General features: G+C 32.4%; 1 protein-coding gene across 2 annotated transcripts in view; it reads right to left on the bottom strand.

Moving 5' to 3' along the window:
* Positions 1–17,279: 17,279 nt before the first annotated feature.
* LOC128156999 (uncharacterized) overlaps positions 17,280–21,764 on the bottom strand; it is an 8,119-nt gene continuing 3,634 nt past the window's right edge. For both annotated transcript variants that reach the window (XM_052819346.1, XM_052819343.1), the window contains one exon: positions 17,280–18,337. In XM_052819346.1, the coding sequence (XP_052675306.1) occupies positions 18,233–18,337 (105 nt within the window). In that variant the 3' untranslated portion in view covers positions 17,280–18,232. The remainder of the gene's footprint in view (positions 18,338–21,764) is intronic.

Genomic DNA, 21,764 nt, shown 5'->3' with positions numbered 1-21,764 from the left:
CTCATGCTTTTAATGTCGGCAAAGCATCAGAGAGTTTGTAAGCGGCTATAAACAAAAAATATTTCTGTCTAGTAGAAGTTAAAAAGTTCAACAGTTGCTGCCTTGAATTTTGCAACAAGCATTATATATTCAATCCCCATTTCTTCATCGGGCAGCAAAGTAGTTCATGGAAATTCATGCGCATTGTATGTGTCCAAAACGCATAATAATGTTTTAAAAACACGTTATTAATAAGAAAACTTAAAAAGATAGACAATACATTCGAAATTTAAAAAAAAAGAAACAAAATGCCAACACTTTTGACAAAACGTGGCTCTTTGTGTAACTATTTGGTATAGCGGAAGCTTTACCTTGACGCTGTTTGGTTTTTTGTTTACTGGTGCTATTTATAGTAACATTGGCGATTTGCCTGCCTATAGCCAGGACTCTGCTTTCAGCAGAGCCCGGCTAAAAAGACACAAACAATACTACCTCAGGTTAGCAGTAACACTGACGGCCATCTGTTTATATTAGGCCAAGTACTTAAATATAATCACTGGGAAAGTAAAACTACTAATGGTATTCAAAAATGCATAAAACTGCATCGGTAAATACATATCATTGAATAATAGCATCTTAAATCTAAGTCTCAAGATTTTATGATCTATTGTGAACTTGCTAGATATCCACTGTACGTGAATTTAAAAATGAGAATGTTGAATTTTTGGATAAGATTGTTGAAAGGTAAATTAAGGATCAAAATTGTCATATATATTGTATAGCTTCTTACATAGCCTAACATATCACAACAATAATAGCTTCAAAAGGGTTGAATATATGCAGAATATTTAACATGAATGTGGTCTAAGCTATATCTGGTTGACGCGTAACGTAGAAAATGTGGCTATTGGTACTTTGCGGAACGGAACGGAACGGAACCAGTTAAGAGGCCCCAAAAGGGGAAACAATATTTTTTTTTAAACGTCATTATTTCAATTTAACTTATCGTAAATGGAAGATTGTTTTACAAATTTTGCTGTTTTAATGAACTGTGTATTACATAAAATATGCTACTCATTGCTCTATAAGTCAATACACGCTTCTTTCCCGAGAAAACCTAAAGCCACTAGTTGTTTTATGATGTTTGATTGACACTGTAAATATGAAGTTGAGGTTTGAACCAAACTCAATTAATCTGTGTGTTTAAAGTCGATGAAAATTACTTAAGTAATCTTTCTTCTGAATAGATTTCTTCTGGTTCCGTTCCGTTCCGCAAAATACCATTACCCGTGTGGATATTGGTATTTAACGGAACGGAACGGAATCTTTCAAACTTTTTAAATAAAGGAAAACATCATACCAACTACTAGCTGTTTGTTTATTTCTATGTTATTTTGAGATAAATGAAGCAAATCATTTCATCAATTCAAACATCTTGCATACGTGCATATCACTCCTGTGTTGTGTACAGCTATAACTTTTATTTCATATATGATACTACATTAATTACACGGATGATATTACTAGTTTGTTCATCAAGCTAGCAATAACGCAATGTGTATCCCATATTACGTAGAATTCTAAAATATAACGAGCACATTCACAAGGAAAAAGTTTAATATTCATCACTTACCTTCCGTCTGAACAATTTTCTTCTGGTTCGGTTCCGTTCCGCAAAATACCATTAGCCGTGTGGATATTGGTATTTAACGGAACGGAACGGAATCTTTCAAACTTTTTAAATAATGGAAAATATCATAACAACTACTCACCGTTCCTTGAATTTTTTATCAGATTCTTTAAAGATGAATGTGTCTATCAATCAAATCAATTCAGTCATCTTGTGTATTTGCTGATTATTAATTTCAGCGTTTGTGTGCGTGTGCTGCATACAACAACAACTCTGTTTTTTTGTTTTTTTTTATCAATTTCATATCATTGTCACGGCAGAACTAACTAGTTGGTTAATTAAGCTAGCAAAAACATAATGCTTATATCAAGTAGAATTCATATTATACCAAGATCATTCGCAGCGCAGGGATAATATCGATAAAAATACTTGATAGTCTTATTTGAAATAAATTTGAATGAATGATGATATAACAAATGTTGTTACCATACTTATAAATAATTTTCTTCTGGTTCCGTTCCGTTCCGCAAAATACCATTACCCGTGTGGATATTGGTATTTAACGGAACGGAACGGAACCGTTTAAAAATTTTGAAATATAAAATATATCATTACAACTACTAGCTGTTCGTTTATTTCTATGTTATTTTGAGATAAATGAAGCAAACCAACAAATCATTTCATCAATTCAAACATCTTGCATATGTGCATATCACTCCTGTGTTGAGTACAGCTATAACTTTTATTTCATCTATGATACTACATTACTTACACGGATGATATTACTAGTTTATAACGCAATGTGTATCCCATATTACGTAGAATTTTAAAATATAACGGGCACATTCGCAAGGAAAAAGTTTAATATTCATCACTTACCTTCCGTCTGAACAATTTTCTTCTGGTTCCGTTCCGTTCCGCAAAATACCATTACCCGTGTGGATATTGGTATTTAACGGAACGGAACGGAATCTTTCAAACTTTTTAATATGTGAAACATATTTTTACAAAGGCAACATTTATTCATTACATAATAAATTATTTGGTTTTTTTTAGGAAGAATTAGCTAGTTGGTTAATCAAGCTAGCGAAAGACAATGTTTTACATCAAGTCAAAGTTTATATCAAATCCATTTCCAGGGTTATAATCATTTTTAAAAATAAATACTTGATAGCCTTATGAGTGGGCTGACTTATTAATTTGGGATTAAACTTCAATTGCGCTTCCGTAAATTAAAATTCTGGGAAGGAATTAGACAGTCCTTGTTAGAGAAACTCGAAGATTCTAGGTCAAACTGGATATATATCTTGAAAGACTGCCCATAAGTATCGTCTGCATTCACGGGCCGGGGTCTTCGGAATCAGCTTAGTGAGATTAAAGAGAAAATGCATCGGCAGTAGTTTGCGACAGGACCATGAAATTCAGAGTGCAATCTTGCAAATTACAATTTTAAGTAATAAGTAGATTTGCAATCGTACAATGTAAGTACTTTGCTATAATATATAAGCTTCTCTCCGCACATATGCATACAGACATGAAAATAAGCGTGCAAACTAAAAATACACTTGCCTATTATCATTCTTCTGAAAACTACATTACCCGTATTTTAATAGATTGTGTATTCACGTTTGACCAAAAATAATATTCCGCTGGCTGACTTTCTTAACTTTCTTTTTAAAAAGCTAACCTATAGCTTGTTTGTTATACATTGAAATGAATAATGATATAACAAATGTTGTTACGAAACTTTTGAATAATTTTCTTATGATTCCGTTCCGTTCCGCAAAATACCATTACCCGTGTGGATATTGGTATTTAACGGAACGGAACGGAATCTTAAAAAAAATATAATGGAAAATATCAAAACATCATTTTGGGATATAAGAAGCAAGCTAACAAACCATTTCATTAATATAAAATTATAAATATCTTGTGTGCTTATCTTGTGTACAACGTTAACTTTTATTTCTGTTATGTCTTGTGCATATCTTATTTTGATTACTACATGTATTTTGTACGAAAGATTTTGTGTACGACTTGTTTGTTTATGGGTGGAGTACTGCGCCATATTTCTAATCGCTCGATTACTAGAGTTTTTTGTAAGCCTTGAATTCCACTGTGTAAGTTTTTTGACTGTTATAATTATGTATTATTAATCTTTTAGTGATGTAATTTCCCTCTGTCTTTATTGTCAACTATGCTTAGTTTTGCATATTCTTGTTACCGATGGATTTTAGTTTACCATGTGCTTCAAGTATGGTGAGCCATTTCGTCGACAAACATTACATTTTGAACTTGATAATTACGTACTGTCAGTTTAATAAAGTCAATTGATTACGGTTTTAACTCATTATTTTCTATTCAATTAATGAATTTATTTATAGAATATATTTAAGATATGTTGCATTGCTTAATTCTATTTCTATGTGAAAGGTTTATTGAATTGTTTTTCTATGGAAACCAATACCTGTCATTTTTATTTGTATTTTGTTTATTACAGATTCTTATCGCATTGCAGTTATCAGTCAATTAAAATCTTTAATGCTTACTTTATGTCACATTTTGCACGAGAATACTTTAATCACAGGGGCTTGGTTGTTGGATAGTGAATTTCCTAATTATTTGTTCCCGAAGAAAAAATTGATTAAAATTGGTAATCTTATGTGTATTTCTGTGTATTGCAATAAATAAATTCACCGAAACCCCCCGTTTCAATCATGTTAAAAAAGTGTATTCAATGTACATTAAAAAAGTAAAGGGACGACACTCGCCATTTTGGATTTATAGGGGGTCCTCATTTCAAGCTATGCTTTAAACAAGTACTTCCGTTTCTCCAACGATTTCTGACGATAAATAGGTTGTAAAATGTTAAAATTACTTATTCCTATCGTCTGACTACATCTGTACGCTGCATAATAAACACATCTTTCCGAAATGTACTAGATACTTGCCAAACTTATCGAAAGCAAGGCGTAGTGAGTCAGTAACTAGCCTAATAAGTAATAGTATGACGTGCCATAAGGGTAATCAGTTGTCGTTGTGATTGATCTAGCGTTGGTGTGTGATTTGTGCTTTGAATTCATTTGTCTTTATATGTATATTTTAGTTTCTACCGTCGATGAGAGATTTATTGGCCAATAAATACATTTCCGAATATTTTGTTTTATTATAATTCTATGTTAATTTCTGAAAGCAAGTTTTCGAGATTGTTTGTCCATATATACGTCTGTCTGTCGGTGTATACACTTGTCTGTACATGTGCTTTTTTATCTTCGTTATGTGACTGTGTCTATATTATACTTATATTCTAAATCTCAAATGAAGTGAATATATGATGTGTATGCACTGTAAAACTAAATATATAAGATGATGTGAATAACTTGTACATGAAAGTTCGAATAAAAAAAAAATACTGAAATCTGATTGGTTTAGACACAGTTGATAATCCGTTATATTACCCTCAGCATTAGCAACTCCCTTGGCAACGGGTAACACACAAATTGTTAAATACGCGTACGGTTTGCTGTATAATTCTCGTCATTTCTATGTAGAAGCAGTAAAATGTTCTCTAAAATTAAAGGGGCATGGTCACGATTTTGGTCAAAAATTATTTTTTCGATTTTAATGTTTATAATGCTTCAGAAAGGCATTTTTAATAGACAATCAAAATTTTAGTGTCATTTGTTGACTAATAAGCGAGTTACAGAGCTTACAATTCCTCGCAATGTAAACAAAGCTTGTGTTTACATTTTGTTGAAGTGAAAATTCCAGTTTTAGACCTAAAATGAATGTGTTAATCGTTAGGAACTGATTATTTATGCTTAAAATAAATAAGAATATAGACAAATCAGCTTGAAAAAGATTTTTTACTGGTATATTGAACCTATGTAAACAAAAACAGGGCACGAGCCTTGTTTACATTATGAAGAATTGTGAGCCCTGTATCTTGCTTAAAACTCACCGACGGGCACCCAAATTTCATGTGATCATTAGAAATGCATTCATAAAGCACTGTAAATAATAAAAACAGAAAAATAAAATTTGACCAAATCGTGACCATGCCCCTTTAAAACATTCAGTATAAAAAAATAAATAGTCCTGTTTTGGAGGGTAACAGTTGAAATTGACACAATTGAAAGTATTAGAAAGGCGTACATGGTAACATCCATTTTTATAAAACTTGATATAAATACAACACAATCTATGATCTGTTGAGACCTGACATAGACTTCATTAAAGCCAACGATATATCCTAAATTATACCACGAAAAACGACACACAAGGCTGTTTAGTCTATCCTTATTTAAATGGGAAGCAACTCCATTTTGTATAAAATTCTAACATCCGGTAATGTTAATGCATTCATGTTTTTTCCGAGCCTGTCGGGAAGGCCCGAGAAGTTGCAATTAGACTGCACTGATTAGTAACACAAACTTACAAGTGGAATACAGAGACACATAATTAAGCACATTTAATCAACATAATGATAATCTGTCTATTGCTGTATCATGGATATGAAAATTCAGTGACATGCAATCCATTTAATGTGCACATTATATCTTTAACATATAAAGCATGTAAATGTATATTTAGCCATGATCAGTGGCAGTTAATCTCTATTATAAAACTGATCGTACGAACAAAGCCCTGAGATGGCTTTAAAAAAAAAGATTCCGTTCCGTTCCGTTAAATACCAATATCCACACGGGTATTGGTATTTTGCGGAACGGAACGGAATCGTGAGAAAATTATTAATAAGTATGGAATCCATATTCTTACATTAATATCTTTTTTAATGTATTACAAATAAAGCCATCAATTTTTTTTGGAAATAATGTTATCCCTCAGAATATGTTTGATATAATATAAAATTCTACTGGATGTAAACATTGTATATTGTTACTTTGATAAACAAACTCGTTTAATCTCCAGTAAACTCCCGTAACAAATACATGTTCGTTATAGATTGAATAAATGCCGTGCTTGTTATGATATTTTTCATATTATAAAAAATTTGAAAGATTCCGTTCCGTTCCGTTCCGTTAAATACCAATATCCACACGGCTAATGGTATTTTGCGGAACGGAACGGAACCAGAAGAAAATTGTTCAGACGGAAGGTAAGTGATGAATATTAAATTTTTTCCTTGCGAATGTGCTCGTTATTTTTTAGAATTCTACGTAATATGGGATACACATTGCGTTATTGCTAGCTTGATGAACAAACTAGTAATATCATCCGTGTAAGTAATGTACATGTAGTATCATAGATGAAATAAAAGTTATAGCTGTACACAACACAGGAGTGATATGCACATATGCAAGATGTTTGAATTGATGAAATGATTTGTTGGTTTGCTTCATTTATCTCAAAATAACATAGAAATAAACAAACAGCTAGTAGTTGTTATGATATATTTTATATTTCAAAATTTTTAAACGGTTCCGTTCCGTTCCGTTAAATACCAATATCCACACGGGTAATGGTATTTTGCGGAACGGAACGGAACCAGAAGAAAATTGTTCAGACGGAAGGTAAGTGATGAATATTAAACTTTTTCCTTGCGAATGTGCCCGTTATATTTTAGAATTCTACGTAATATGGGATACACATTGCGTTATTGCTAGCTTGGTGAACAAACTAGTAATATCATCCGTGTAAGTAATGTAGTATCATAGATGAAATAAACGTTATAGCTATACACAACACAGGAGTGATATGCACATATGCAAGATGTTTGAATTGATGAAATGATTTGTTGGTTTGCTTCATTTATCTCAAAATAACATAGAAATAAACAAACAGCTAGTAGTTGTCATGATATATTTTATATTTCAAAATTTTTAAACGGTTCCGTTCCGTTCCGTTAAATACCAATATCCACACGGGTAATGGTATTTTGCGGAACGGAACGGAACCAGAAGTAAATTATTTATAAGTATGGTAACAATATTTGTTATATCATCATTCATTCAAATTTATTTCAAATAAGACTATCAAGTATTTTTATCGATATTATCCCTGCGCTGCGAATGATCTTGGTATAATATGAATTCTACTTGATATAAGTATTGTGTTTTTGCTAGCTTAATTAACCAACTAGTTAGTTCTGCCGTGACAATGATATGAAATTGATAAAAAAAAATGAAAACAGAGTTGTTGTATGCAGCACACGCACACAAACGCTGAAATTAATAATCAGCAAATACACAAGATGACTGAATTGATTTGATTGATAGACTCATTCATCTTTAAAGAATCTGATAAAAAATTCAAGGAACGGTGAGTAGTTGTTATGATATTTTCCATTATTTAAAAAGTTTGAAAGATTCCCTTCCGTTCCGTTAAATACCAATATCCACACGGCTAATGGTATTTTGCGGAACGGAACGGAACCTGAAGAAAATTGTTCAGACGGAAGGTAAGTGATGAATATTAAACTTTTTCCTTGCGAATGTGCTCGTTATATTTTAGAATTCTACGTAATATAGGATACACATTGCGTTATTGCTAGCTTGGTGAACAAACTAGTAATATCATCCGTGTAAGTAATGTAGTATCATAGATGAAATAAAAGTTATAGCTGTACACAACACAGGAGTGATATGCACATATGCAAGATGTTTGAATTGATGAAATGATTTGCTTCATTTATCTCAAAATAACACAGAAATAAACAAACAGCTAGTAGTTGTTTTGATGTTTTCCTTTATCTAAAAAGTTTGAAAGATTCCGTTCCGTTCCGTAAAATACCAATATCCACTCGGGTAATGGTATTTTGCGGAACGGAACGGAACCAGAAGAAATTTATTCAGAAGAAAGATTACTTAAGTAATTTTCATCGACTTTACACACACAGATTAATTGAGTTTGGTTTAAATCTCAACTTTATATTTACAGTGTCAATCAAACATCATAAAACAACTAGTGACTTTAGGTTTTCTCGGGAAAGAAGCGTGTATTGACTTATAGAGCAATGAGTAGCATATTTTATGTAATACACAGTTCATTAAAACAGCAAAATTTGTAAAACAATCTTCCATTTACGATAAGTTAAATTGAAATAATGACGTTTAAAAAAAATATTGTTTCCCCTTTCGGGGCCTCTTAACTGGTTCCGTTCCGTTCCGCAAAGTACCAATAGCCGAAAATGTTAAGCAATCTTTTATTGATCAAGTTCAACAAAAATGGGTTTCTGATTGTAACGCATCAAGTAAGAGATTGGTTTATAATGTTTTACCAATAACACTTTTGTACCTAGAAATTACATAAACTCTGTTGTTTCTATGAACAATATTTCAACATTACTTAGATTTGGGAAACCAACCATAAACTGCCAGTTAAGACGGGCAGATGGAACAATATATCTAGAAATCAACAATTGTGTAAAATTAATGTAAAAATAACATCGGCGATGAATATCACTATATTATGATCTGCCCGGCCTTGAAAGACCATAGAAAAACCTACTTACCTGAATGTATATAAGACGACCAAGAACCCTCAAGTTTGAAATATTTTCATGTAAGAGATAGCTATGATTAAGAACTTTTAAGTAAATTTATCAGTATATAAAAAATAAAAGAGTCAACTCTCCATGTCGATGTGTAAATTAAACACTCTTGATTTTTGTATGATATTGTTTGTATTGTATATTTTCTCTGTGATGTTTTATACAATGTGAAAATAAATGAATTGAATAACATTACCATATTGTGCGGTTTTCTTTTCTAGAAATTAACCAAAAGAGCTTTTAATAATATGTCTTATTCTTTACAGTTTAAAATCAATAATAATTTTCTGAATAAGCTTGAGTTAATATTAAAGAGGAAGTTACGCGCTGTTCAGTAACAATGTGTTTATGACGTAAAAAGACATGGACGACACTTGAAATGAAACAAAAACCCTGGTCTTCGTTGGCTGACTAGTGACCCTGTTATCAAGATTTATCATAATTAATATAAATAATAGCTCAGTGATACTCTCAGGCCCATTGTTTTACGCGGGAATCCCCGCAGATTATGTATGAGAGGATTGTGCCAAATTCATTTTTTCTTCAATAATTTATTTTCTGTTAGGATAATGAAAACAAAACCACGATATGTAATCTCTGGTTGCCTTTGTTCTGTAGTTTTTTGTTCCTTTATCAGTGTATATTACAAATATAGAAACCACTAAAACTCTATTAATTAACAAGTAAGAATCGGAAATTGGTCTAATTGTAACAAATGAGTCATGGGTTTAATGAATGTGCCCACAATGGGTGTGCCCTTTAGAGCAAAAATACTATATAAAATTTAATTTTTCTTTTTGCTAATAGAAATGATTTAGAACTTAAAGCTTTGATCATCATATTAACCTGCTTTCAGTATTTTTGTGAATTTTTAAGAAACCAGAATTTGAATTCAGCAGGAAGCGTGCTATGATTTGCACATTCCATTGTCTTTGCGTTTTGCCCGATCAAGCGAATCAAACGTAAAATTAAGTGACTTTTTTTAAAAACTTAATGAAACAGGATATGTGTGATATTTAACACTAGTAATCAATGTGCAAAGTACTGTTGTTTTATTTTAGTTTTTAAAAAAAATCTGGGTTTTTGTCGATTCTTTTTTAATTTAATATGATTATGTGGTTAAAGAAAATATGTTTTTACTACAGTTTTTCCATGTTGAAGTTCAGAATCTATTATAATTAAATTTTACATTGAGTAAAATAATTTGTGCATTGCTCCCTACTTGATTTTACGTTTTGCCATTGGAAAAGATGTCATGAAACAAGTTTATTTTGATGTACATAAAGTATATTTAAACAATATGCGAAAGATGACGTTGTTTCATAAAAAAAATATATTACCGCCCATCGACATAAATCTAAGATTGGATTAGCATTAATAAATTATTAACTTACTTAAGACCAATTAAGTAAACGTTTACCATTATGTCTCAATCAAAGAGCGAGCTTGGTTTGGTTAAAGTATCACAAACGACAGCTTCTTTGTCAGGTTGTGTGTTGACAATGTTTCATTGACTAGCCCCGCTTTATTAAGATTCCAAGATGTACATTAAAGACAATAATCTACAGATATTATGACAGCATTTATAACGCTTATCATGTCATTTGCATTTTGAGATTGCACACGTGGGTTGTTCTACAAATAGAAATGTGGTGTTCAACAGCTATTGAATACAGTGATTATTACTTAGTGCAAGCTTTGATGGTATTTCCGTTTTCTATCACAGCGAGGGTTTCATGCATGTCATATGAACGAGAAAATCTAATTCATCAAGAAATGCTGAAGGCAGATGTTGATGTAGTCCTGTCTCCATTTTTTTGGTATCATTTGAAGCGTGACGTGAAATATACACTGTTAAGTTTGAAACTCCAAGGCGAGTCCCGAATGCTTTTAATTTTTTTTGTCATTTAATGTAAGACTCGTTAAATGCTATTTAATCTTCTAATTGTAAAACAAAGTAGCTTACTAATTTGACTACTTAGTTTGAAACATTATAATTAGCGAATTATCATATTAAGTATGAAATGTACGGAATAACAGTTAATAAACATACTGACTAAAACTTACAGACTAGCTAATTAGCATATACTGACTAAAATTTACGGACTGGCTAATAAGCATACTGACTAAAACTTACAGTCTAGCTAACAGCCATACTGACTAAAGACTTATGGACTTACTTATAAGCCTATTGACTCAAAATTGTTTATAAGGTTTTTAAACGTTCGAATTGGCTGGTTAGCCGGCTGACAATAAATAACGGACTGGCTAAAACGCCTTATGACTATACGTTGCGTACTGTCTAATAAGCCTACTGACTAAAACTAACTGACTGGCAAGTTAGCCTACTGATTGTAACAAATCAGCTATTACACCTATTGAGTAAACTTATGGACAGGCTAGTAAGTCTACTTAGACTTATAAGGACTAGTTTATAAGCTCGTTGACTAAAACTTACAGGCCAATAGACCTACTGACTACACCTTACGTATGCTAGCTAAAAGCCAACTGAAATTATAGTGAATAACTTACCTCTTTTCTACTTAGTAACAATATTTTTGAAATATTGACGACATTATTGACAAGTGCCAGTTATTTAGTCGCTGAAATCTGGTGATAATATCAAAATAACTCCCTGAAGTTTACAAACCACTAAAAATGTATCAGTAATAAGGAATTATACAATCATGCGTAAAGTTTGGAGTGGATATAATGTGCAATGATTGGTGCGTAATGAATGCTAATTAAAATGTCAAAATGTTTTAATTATACTTCACTCTTAGCATGTAAAACTATTATGATTTCACGACATGCTTTTTTGTATAGGAATTAATTTTCTTGTCACCAATGGAGGCATCTTTGTATTTGTTGACAAGGTCAATAAATTAAAATTAACAATAATGTGTTGACCATTCTGTCTCCTTTATCGAATTCAAAATTCATAAAATATTACAATTTTTCCCAAACAATATGAAACAAAAATGTATCTAAATATGTAAAGACAAGGTCTGTAAAATTCGTGTTTCATAATTTTAAATTTTGACTCGACTATTAATTGTTCATGATTTCTTTTATATCATAATTTATTTATTGAATTGCATATTTGAATGTTAAGAATTTTGTACTCTTTGACCCATAAATCACGTTTAGAAAATAAAAAAAATAATAATAGCACAACGCTTTTACGGTTGTTAACAACGTAGAATTAGACTAAATGTATTTGTCTTCACAGGTAATAGGTGCGATGTGAACAGGTGGTCCGATACAGATTATTATCGTAATATTGTAGTGCTGGATAATCATATACACTTTTTCAAATTCCGTTTGTCTCTTTCACATATATTTGATAAGTTGGATATTAAATACAGTAAATTCTTAACCGTCTATAATCAAGATTTTGTACAAGTTTTCTACATGCATTACTCCGACCCAGGAAACTGCAATGTGTAAGAAACGCTACAGCATTCTAAACCTTAAAGGGACTTGGACACAATTTGAGCTCAAATTTTTCCAAATTTATTTTTTTATTTTTGTTGACTATAATATTTAATATGGGTGTTTTAATCCTTTGTCAAAATTTGAAAGTATATATAGAGTAACAAGCAAGTTACAGAGGTTAAATTTTTTTGTTTTTTGTTTTGTTCAAAATACACAGATAAATCATTTGATACAGAAAAATTAAATATAAAATTTTCATCTCAAATCGTGTCCAGGTTCCATTAAATACACCAAGAATATATATTCTTGGTATGTGATGCAGACCCCATTATATATAAGTGCTGTATCCATTATATAAGAGCCAGTGTCTGCATTGTAAGCCCGGCGGACCCTGATCGGAGCCCTGGTCACGTATTATGGCGGTCTCCTTTTTTTACCTCTGACCTCATCTGCCAATTATCTGTCAGAATTTGTGGTGCTTGGACTCAGAAAAATTGAATGGATTTACTATATTTATCTTTTGGCATTCCAGGTTTTAGATTGTTTATTACGATTTATAGGCATAATAACCTGATTTGGCTAATTGTAATTGGTTTTGTGGACGATAATTAATACATCAACTTTATGGGACAAAATCAACACGCACTAACCAAGAATGCATTGCAAGATAATACACCAATCATTCACATTCAATTCCTGGATGCTTAAACCTTAAGAAAAACAACAGCACGTGACAAATAAGGACCTCAAAGCAAACAAAATAAGACGATTATTTTTTTTTCATTAATTCATCGTTCCTGATAGGTAGGACCTCAAAGCAAGCTAAACATAATCTTCACACAGAGTATCAACCTCAAATCATAAAGCCTCACGTGGTCCTCGTGGATACTTCATTGTCTAAGAATCACGGGCTTGCTGAGAGACTCATGCTATATATAGTTCGTTAATAACAACATTAACAACTGACTTATTGCATGCACAATGCAAAGAAATATTGTTAGTTCCTTCTGTCCAAACTTGGATTTTTATATCTTTTTTCATTATACATGTATAAGGTTTAGAGAATTGATTTGAAACTTGTATTGTAGCCTTAAAATTAAAAAAAACTACCAAATATGAGTTTTGATAACAATGAACAAACAAAAGCAGAAATTAATTTTAAACGACTCTTGTTTTTTTCTGTACCGAGTTTTACCTTTTGAAAATTCTTTGGCCAAATTTTATTGATCCTATTTAGCATTCGAAATTGGAGGTGTCGGAAAAGGGGCATGTACTGCTTATGCAATATTCTCAGAATACTTGTTACTTGAGCATACCGTGAAACATCGATCAATGTCCTCGTGACGTTGTCAATACTAGTATGCCAAATGCCTTTAAAAGAAAGATAAAATTTGATGTTATGGAATATTCTTTTGTTGAATATAACAGTAAAAACTATTGGTATAGTCAAGTTTCTAATTGGTTTTGTTTTTGTCCTTGATGGAAAACAGAGTTTAATTTTGGGGCCGTCCACCTTAATTCATAAATACTCTCTCTCTCCTCTCTCTCTCATCTCTCTCTCTCTCTCTCTCTCTCTCTCTCTCTCTCTCTCTCCAGGAAAGTTTCGGGAAATATCTTTTGATTTGAATATGTATTTTTTTTCACAGTTATAGAAATAACGCATAAACTATTGAAGATTTTTAATTTGGATCAACCTGAGTGGATCGTTGATTTTATTTGTGTCATAATTGTCACAGACCTTATTCCATTCTTATCAGTTGACATAAACTGCGTAGTGCATACACTTTAATTCAAATTTGATTGACATCGATTCCATAGATCTTACTTTTCATTTTTAAAGAAAGGATTTACAAAATGAAGTTTCGAAATTATGGCGTTTGATTCTTGAGAAAAAAAATACATCTGCTTTACAGCTGTGACAAAGAAAACGCCTTAATTGCAATGTCTGAATTAAATAAAGGGAACATGTTTTTTTTTTTTTTCATTAAAAAAAAAATTAAAATTTTATTTAATTGACGTTTCCACAATATTACGTAGCGCTTCCTTTTAATCGTTATAAATGCCTTATGGGGCTCAGTACTTAAAAAGATTACGGAAATACAATAAAAGTATGACAAGGTGCAATTAGAACATAAATGGAAATCCATCATTTCCAGAAGACACGATCATTAGATAAAGTCCAACGCTCTTAGTCTTCGTGGTTTGACAAGTGCGATTTTTTGGACGTGACGTCACAGTAGAGGGCGTTAGATAAGTAGGAGCAACATTCCGTTACTTAATTTCAGACTGGTGACTGGGGTAAATAAAGTTTCATACACACATAATGCGATAGTAATGGTCATGTTATTTATGCACTACTCCACACTGTAATTACGACCGGTTACACAAATTGAGCTATTATTACCAAGACCTTGCTGTTTTTAAACAAGGAAAGAGCGCCCTGTGTGACAAGAGAAGATGGATATTCCTACTATGTGCATTACTATTATTCAAACATAAATCAGATCAAATGTCTACATATGTACAATGTATATGCAACTTAAACAAAAACTACTATCAAACGAATAGCGATTCAAGGTTCACGGACATGCATATAGACTTACTGTAACGAGGAAAAGAAGGCTTTTAGTTGGTTTTGTTTTGGGTTTTTTTCTTTTTGGTTATTTTTGGTGGGGTGTAGAAATAAATGTAAAAGCGAGCGCAGCGAGCTCCATAGACAACGTGTACGAACGGAGGAAATTCGAGTTGAAATCTGCACATTGTTCAAAGAAATTTTTATGAGGCCACGTGAAAAAGTTCTACTATCCCAATGATCCTTTGCGGTGCATAGCAACATGGTGGAACAGGAAGCGTTTCTAAGGAAAATTCTTACCTGCAAATCGCATACATCATTTTCATTTAACAATAAAAAATCCTTTTAAAAACATTAAAGTAAACAACACATATGCTTACGTAAAAAAATCTGTACCTATCTGAACTTTTGCTGACACATGACGTCATTTCCTTCCCCGAATTTGTCCGACAATTTACGAAAACTGTCGAGCGCAAAAGTTAAGTATGACGTCACAATGATCTCGGGCTATATAATTTCCAGCAATAAATTTAGAGGTGGATCAAGCATCTGTACTGGATGTAACGTTTAGAAAGTACTCAATGGGTGCGTTCAGAGTATTTCCAGTGGCACCAATACCTTTTTGCCAATGGTAACAATTTGTGCCATTGGTGCCATTGGACCCATATATACTCTGAACGAGTTTTGGGGTACAGATAGTGGGAAATTTACCAGTGTTAACAATGGTACCTTTGGTGTACCGTTGTTAACACTGGCTGATTATTTAGCGGAAAATGTCAAACCAAGATGCAATTTTTTTGCCCCGTTGATCATTTTGCACCAAAAGGATACATTCAGAAATATAATTTGTGTACAATAAAGTATTTTTTTCTCACTTTTTTTCTTTCTTTGGAAAAACATGGCCAGAGTGAGTCATTAATACTATGCGATTACTATAATACCATAATATAGACACCCGATGATTTTGATACCGTTTGTCCCGGGACACATTTGAAAGTCAATGCTATGGTTAATACCGACAACAATCTAAATGGCCCACCCCTAATGTTGAAAAGGAACTATTGGTGTTTTGTGGAAGCTACGTTTGGGAGTTTTCGATGTATGGCTGATCGGTTTTAGAACATCTTCAAAAGGAAGTTTTTTGATAGAGTATATTCTCCTCCTTAAAAATAATAAGGCCGAATAGATAGTCTACATCACAATGAGGAAAATAATTGGAGAAAACTTTTAATTTCAAAATGTTTCTGGTGCTTTAGATGGCAGTCATATTCCAACCAATGTCCCCAAAACACATGCAACATGCCTATATATAAGTAAAGAAATTTTATTCAGTTGTATTTTTGGTATGTTACAATGCTTATAAAGAATTGTTCAGCTACAACAAGGTTTAAGGTGGAAAAAGCTGTGGAATTAATCTGTTTCCTTCAATGCATATAAAATATCCGCCATTTTTGTGACGTCAGAAAAAAGTTACCATCGCTAACAGAGCTCTAGATCGTCTGCAGAAATGTCTACCTATGGTAAATTTTATCGGCAAACATTGGTACCGTTGGCATACCAATCCAGTGGTAACTTTTGTCTGCCAACGGCAGTACTCTGAACGCACCCAATATCAGTGTTAACGGTGACTCTTTGGCTGATTAGTTTTGATATTTTTTTTGCTCAGTAAATACACATGCAAGTTCCATGCTAAATTTACTGTCACATTGATCCAAACATATATGCATACGTTAGGTGGGTGACAAAAAATTATTAAAAAAGAAAAGTCCAATCATTATTAGATCTACGTGCAGCGACGTCATTTTGTAATGAATAAATAAAAGAAAAAAATTAAACTGTTTAAATATCTACATGTTTTTGTTATAGTTACATATGTGGTCAAACCTTTAAATAAAATTGGATAACACACACTAAAAAAAGGGTGAGGGCACATGTCTACAACGCTTATATAGCGTACAAAAATTAAAAAGATTAAAAACAAAATTGATGTTAGAGAGGAAAATAATTAAAACACAGATAACAACAAGGAACAAAATGAGAGATAACACAGACACACAATTTATTGTTTACTGATTTTAATGATCATTATTAATGCTCGGTGCATGGCAGTTTGTTTAAGTGTATAAGCCTAGGAAGGTACCATTGGAAAAAAAGTTTAATAACTTTGGGTTCCGGCCTTGCGGCGGTAAAAGTTTTCAAACAAAGCCCAAGTTTTTTGGTTAGGGCGAGTCCACGGGTTGCATTTAACAATGATGACAGATGTGTGGTTCCTTCTGCGCTCGCCCCAACGGTCACACCGTAAAACATATTAGAAATTATTAAATGATTATAACACTGTGATGATGACAACAAAGATGATGATGATGATGATGATGATGATGATGGTGATTATGACTCGCCATTTTCACCGATGCTTCTTTTCTTACAAAAATCAATATCATATTTATGAATATTTCTTAAGTCGGTGCTTTTACGTAGATAATTTGAATGTTTGCAGAATTACATAATATAAGCATGAGTTTTAAACTCGTCTTCGTGTTTGCTTTGATGCTCATAATAAATGAATCAATGCAACGAATGTAATTTGTTAATGTTAGAAATACGACATTGTGACCCGTTCTAGCTGATATATACTATATGCTTCAGTATTTTGCTTACAAGACTAGTGTTCGATTTCCACAAGACCAGCAATGGCACAAGAACATTGTAAACACATCACGTTCAGTTCCAACAGAACTATAACTGCATGAGACCGGTAATCAATTTCAATTTGTATAGTTTATTGCATCTTTTCATATTTCATAAACAACGGATCATATACATTTAGTTGTCGTCATAAATTATTACAGAAATGAATCGACCGTTGTCAAAACCTAGAACAAAGTAGTTTTACATACTTTGATTGCGTGACGTGGAATGGATCAGGCATTTAAACATTGACAATAAAGTCCCATCGCTGTAAATAGGTGACTACCTGCACTAGTGTGCCTGTGAAATAACAACCATATAGGATTTTTCACCACAAATATCATTTTGAATGCACCATAATGGGGCATAAACGGCTTAATAGCTACAATTGGAAAAATCTACCAGGGATTTCTCAAGTTTCACAACAAGAGTTTAACTGTACCACTGACGACATCGTTCTTCCTTTGTTCTCTCCATACTTTTGTTTGCTCATAAATGTTTTTGTTTTCAAAAACAACTAGATGCTGTCATTAGACAGTAATACCCGCACCATGTGTTTGCCCCTAAATAACACTGTTTTATACCAGTTTAATTAAAAATGAAGGCTACATGCAAACTCCGGTAATACATTTAAAAATTATAATTTTCATAACTGAAGGATGAGATCCCTGCCCATATGATAATACACATCGTGACATGAGCAGCACTTTATGTGCAATTTGGGGTAGAACTGTTTGCAGTGAATTTTCAGTTAATCAATAATCTTAACATTTTATGTCATAGGAAGTATAATGGTCTATATATAATTATTACAAACAAAATTAAAAATTAAATTATGCCCCCTCCCCGTGGCGGTTGCCGGTTTTAGATTTGCTTCTGTGTGCCTACATGAACATCATCGTGTGCACAGATTTAGAGAAGGGGTGGGAGTGAGGGGTCCAGACCCCCCCTCCCCATGAAAATTCGTAAATTACCAAAAATACACCTTGGACCCCAATGCTCTTTCAGACATGTAAACGCTCTAACCCATTGCGCTTCAATGTTAGGTAACATTATTTGGGGGGTAAATATTTAATCAATAGTCAACATACTTTATTGTTTATCTCAATAGGAAGTATACATGTACATCACAATATGCAGGTGTCCTGCACCACCTTAAAGCTGTTATTTACCTAATAAAATAGTGCAAGTGGATTTGAAGAATAGGTCATAAAAATACATGCATGTTACAAATGACTGATCTTTGTCTGAAGTTACGTACACAACACAGGTTTGCATGTCTCATTAGCGGGTACTAGTTTTACCCAGCTCTTCGATTAGATGGGTTCACGTGTATACATACATGGGTGTTGCTAAAACGCGGAACGGAAAACGGAACGGAAGGAAAACGGAAAATCTTATCTAATGTTATTTACCTCATAGATTTGTTAAGTATGCTAAAACGATATACTTTATGTACCTTTTTAATTTTTTTTGAAAGATTAGCAATATTAGATTATTTATTCAAGAATATTTATTTCCTCAAAATTAACAGTACATGCATTGACCACAATATTCTGTCCCAAAATATCCTCGATTCACTTTTTGCTGTATATTTATATATACCTCAGGGTTCAAGCGATTCTCTTTTAGAAGCATTAAACATTCTCATTATTCTTTCTTTAAAACGTCCTCTCTAGCTTATCAGCTGGTATAAATACACGGCTAAAAATAAAGAAGTCTACGGGGTTTTGCATTTTAACAGACCCGGATGATGGTGTTGAAAAATTGTGCAAGGTCTTCTGAGTGACTTCCAAATGGAGAAAAGATGTCAACATTTTCCATTATAAATCGTCCAAATGTGCTGCATGAATATTTTGGGATCGACAGACTATAGTCCCAATATATAATCGGAAAATCAAACCAGGCAACGTCTAGAGCTCTCTATTCGGATCATATGTATATAGCTGCTGGAATATACAACTGCATGCTTTGTAATGCAAACGTAAACAAAATTGCATTGCTAAAAATACTAGTTTCACAAATTACTAGTTTCACAAATTACCGAGTATTTTAATGTTTACTGTATTTCAATTTTTTAATGTCGTCAGTCCTACAGTTTTTTTCTTCCATCTCAATGATACTGTATCGTCTGTATGATAAAAGATCGTCTAGAACACCGAAAATTCAATTTTGATGTAAGTATATACATGTACATCATATTTGAAAATAATATAAAAATACTCAAAACACGCATAAAACGCTTTCACTAACTGCGTACGTTACGCTAATATGCCAGCAATACCATATAAGAGAAATAAGTAAAAAGTTATAGCTAATTTGCTCGTTTAATCATGTTAATGTTTCACAATTCGTATACATTTGATTTTTCCGTTTCGTACTCAACTAAAGCCGAATGAATACAATGCTATAATTGATAGACATTCATATGAATATTAATAAGATAGCAACATGTTGATAATCATTCATTAGATATAAATAAAAGATACAAAGTAAATCGTTTCTGGCCAGTCTATACCCTTTTTAAGGGATAAACGTGATGATATTTTCCATTCCGTTCCGTTTTCCGTTCCGCGTTTTAGCAACACCCATACATACATGTCTGTGTTTTCCGTATGCAGAAAAGGATTACGGTAGTTAAGATCAGCTAAAGGAATTCATTATTGTGTTTTAATTGGATTATCATTATGATGTTGACCAATTTAGGTAAGCATAATACATGTAGTAGCAGTAGCACAATATAATAAGATGCCAGCATGGGATTCCTGCCAGCATACATACACATGTATATAAGTTCTACTTTCACTTTCTAAATGTAATCTCCCTTTGACAGCATACTGTATCATCATCTTTTAATATTTAAATAAGCTTATCATCGTTACCTATCCTATCGCATTTGTAAAGTTTCTGTCATTTTAGTTGCAAAAGTTATTTTTTTCATTTGTCAGACTGCATGCACTGTTGAGTTGACCCCATATTGACCCTGTATAAACAATTTCTTATTAAATTTGTGTATTTCATATGTAAGTAAGTGTAGACACTTATATTTTTTATATGAGTAATAATAGGAAGGAAGGAGTATTTCTTTCTTAATGTATTATAATGCAATAAATACAATGTAGGTCATGACCTTATGGGACTGTTCTGACCCCACGAAACAGGAAAATACAAAATATCTTCTAAAGTCATTATGATGCATCAACTGGTGTAAAGTACATTAATGACCCCCAGGTGTTGTCTTTAACCCCTCAACACATGTAAGAATGTATTAAGAAGACTGAATCTTTATAAGCAGATTAGATTGGGGGGGGGGATGAATGTGGAGTATAAACATTTATAATTTGAATCATTTATTGTTATTAATTAATTTTAACTTGTCAATGAATACTACTTATTGATCCCAAGGTAGAAATATGACCTCTGATCGTATCTCAATAGATCATTTGTCAATTATGCAAGGTGTAATGTAATTTTTTTTAAGAATAACATTTTTTACCAGTTTATAAAAGTTTTTAGACACCCAAATTATATTTTGATTTTAATAGATTATTCGACAAGGAAGGGGGGGGGGGGGGGAGAGAGAGAACAGTTTATATTTGAGTTTGTTTGGGAGTGGGGGTTCCAAGTCATATATTTGACAATTTTTTAATGTAATTTAAAATAAAACTAAGCCATACTACAGTCATGAACATGAATAGTATAGAACAAAACACAAACTAATACATGTACATGTATATATACATAGGAAGTATTACAAAATAGATGATTGATCTATATCTGGGTTCTTAAATTGAATCATATATCATGTACATATTATATTATTGTTTCTTTGTTCAAGGCATTTAAGATGGTATGTAGGTCATGATCCCAAGTGCTCTTCCTGAAATTATCAAATATCATAAAAACCATTGAGATCCCCACCTTAATCCAAAGGTATTATTCCT

This window comes from Crassostrea angulata, chromosome 7 (assembly GCF_025612915.1).
Source record: "Crassostrea angulata isolate pt1a10 chromosome 7, ASM2561291v2, whole genome shotgun sequence".
Classification (NCBI taxonomy): Eukaryota; Metazoa; Mollusca; class Bivalvia; order Ostreida; family Ostreidae; genus Magallana; species Magallana angulata.
Note: the sequence above shows the minus strand (reverse complement) of the source record. Positions and strands in the feature narration are given on the sequence as shown.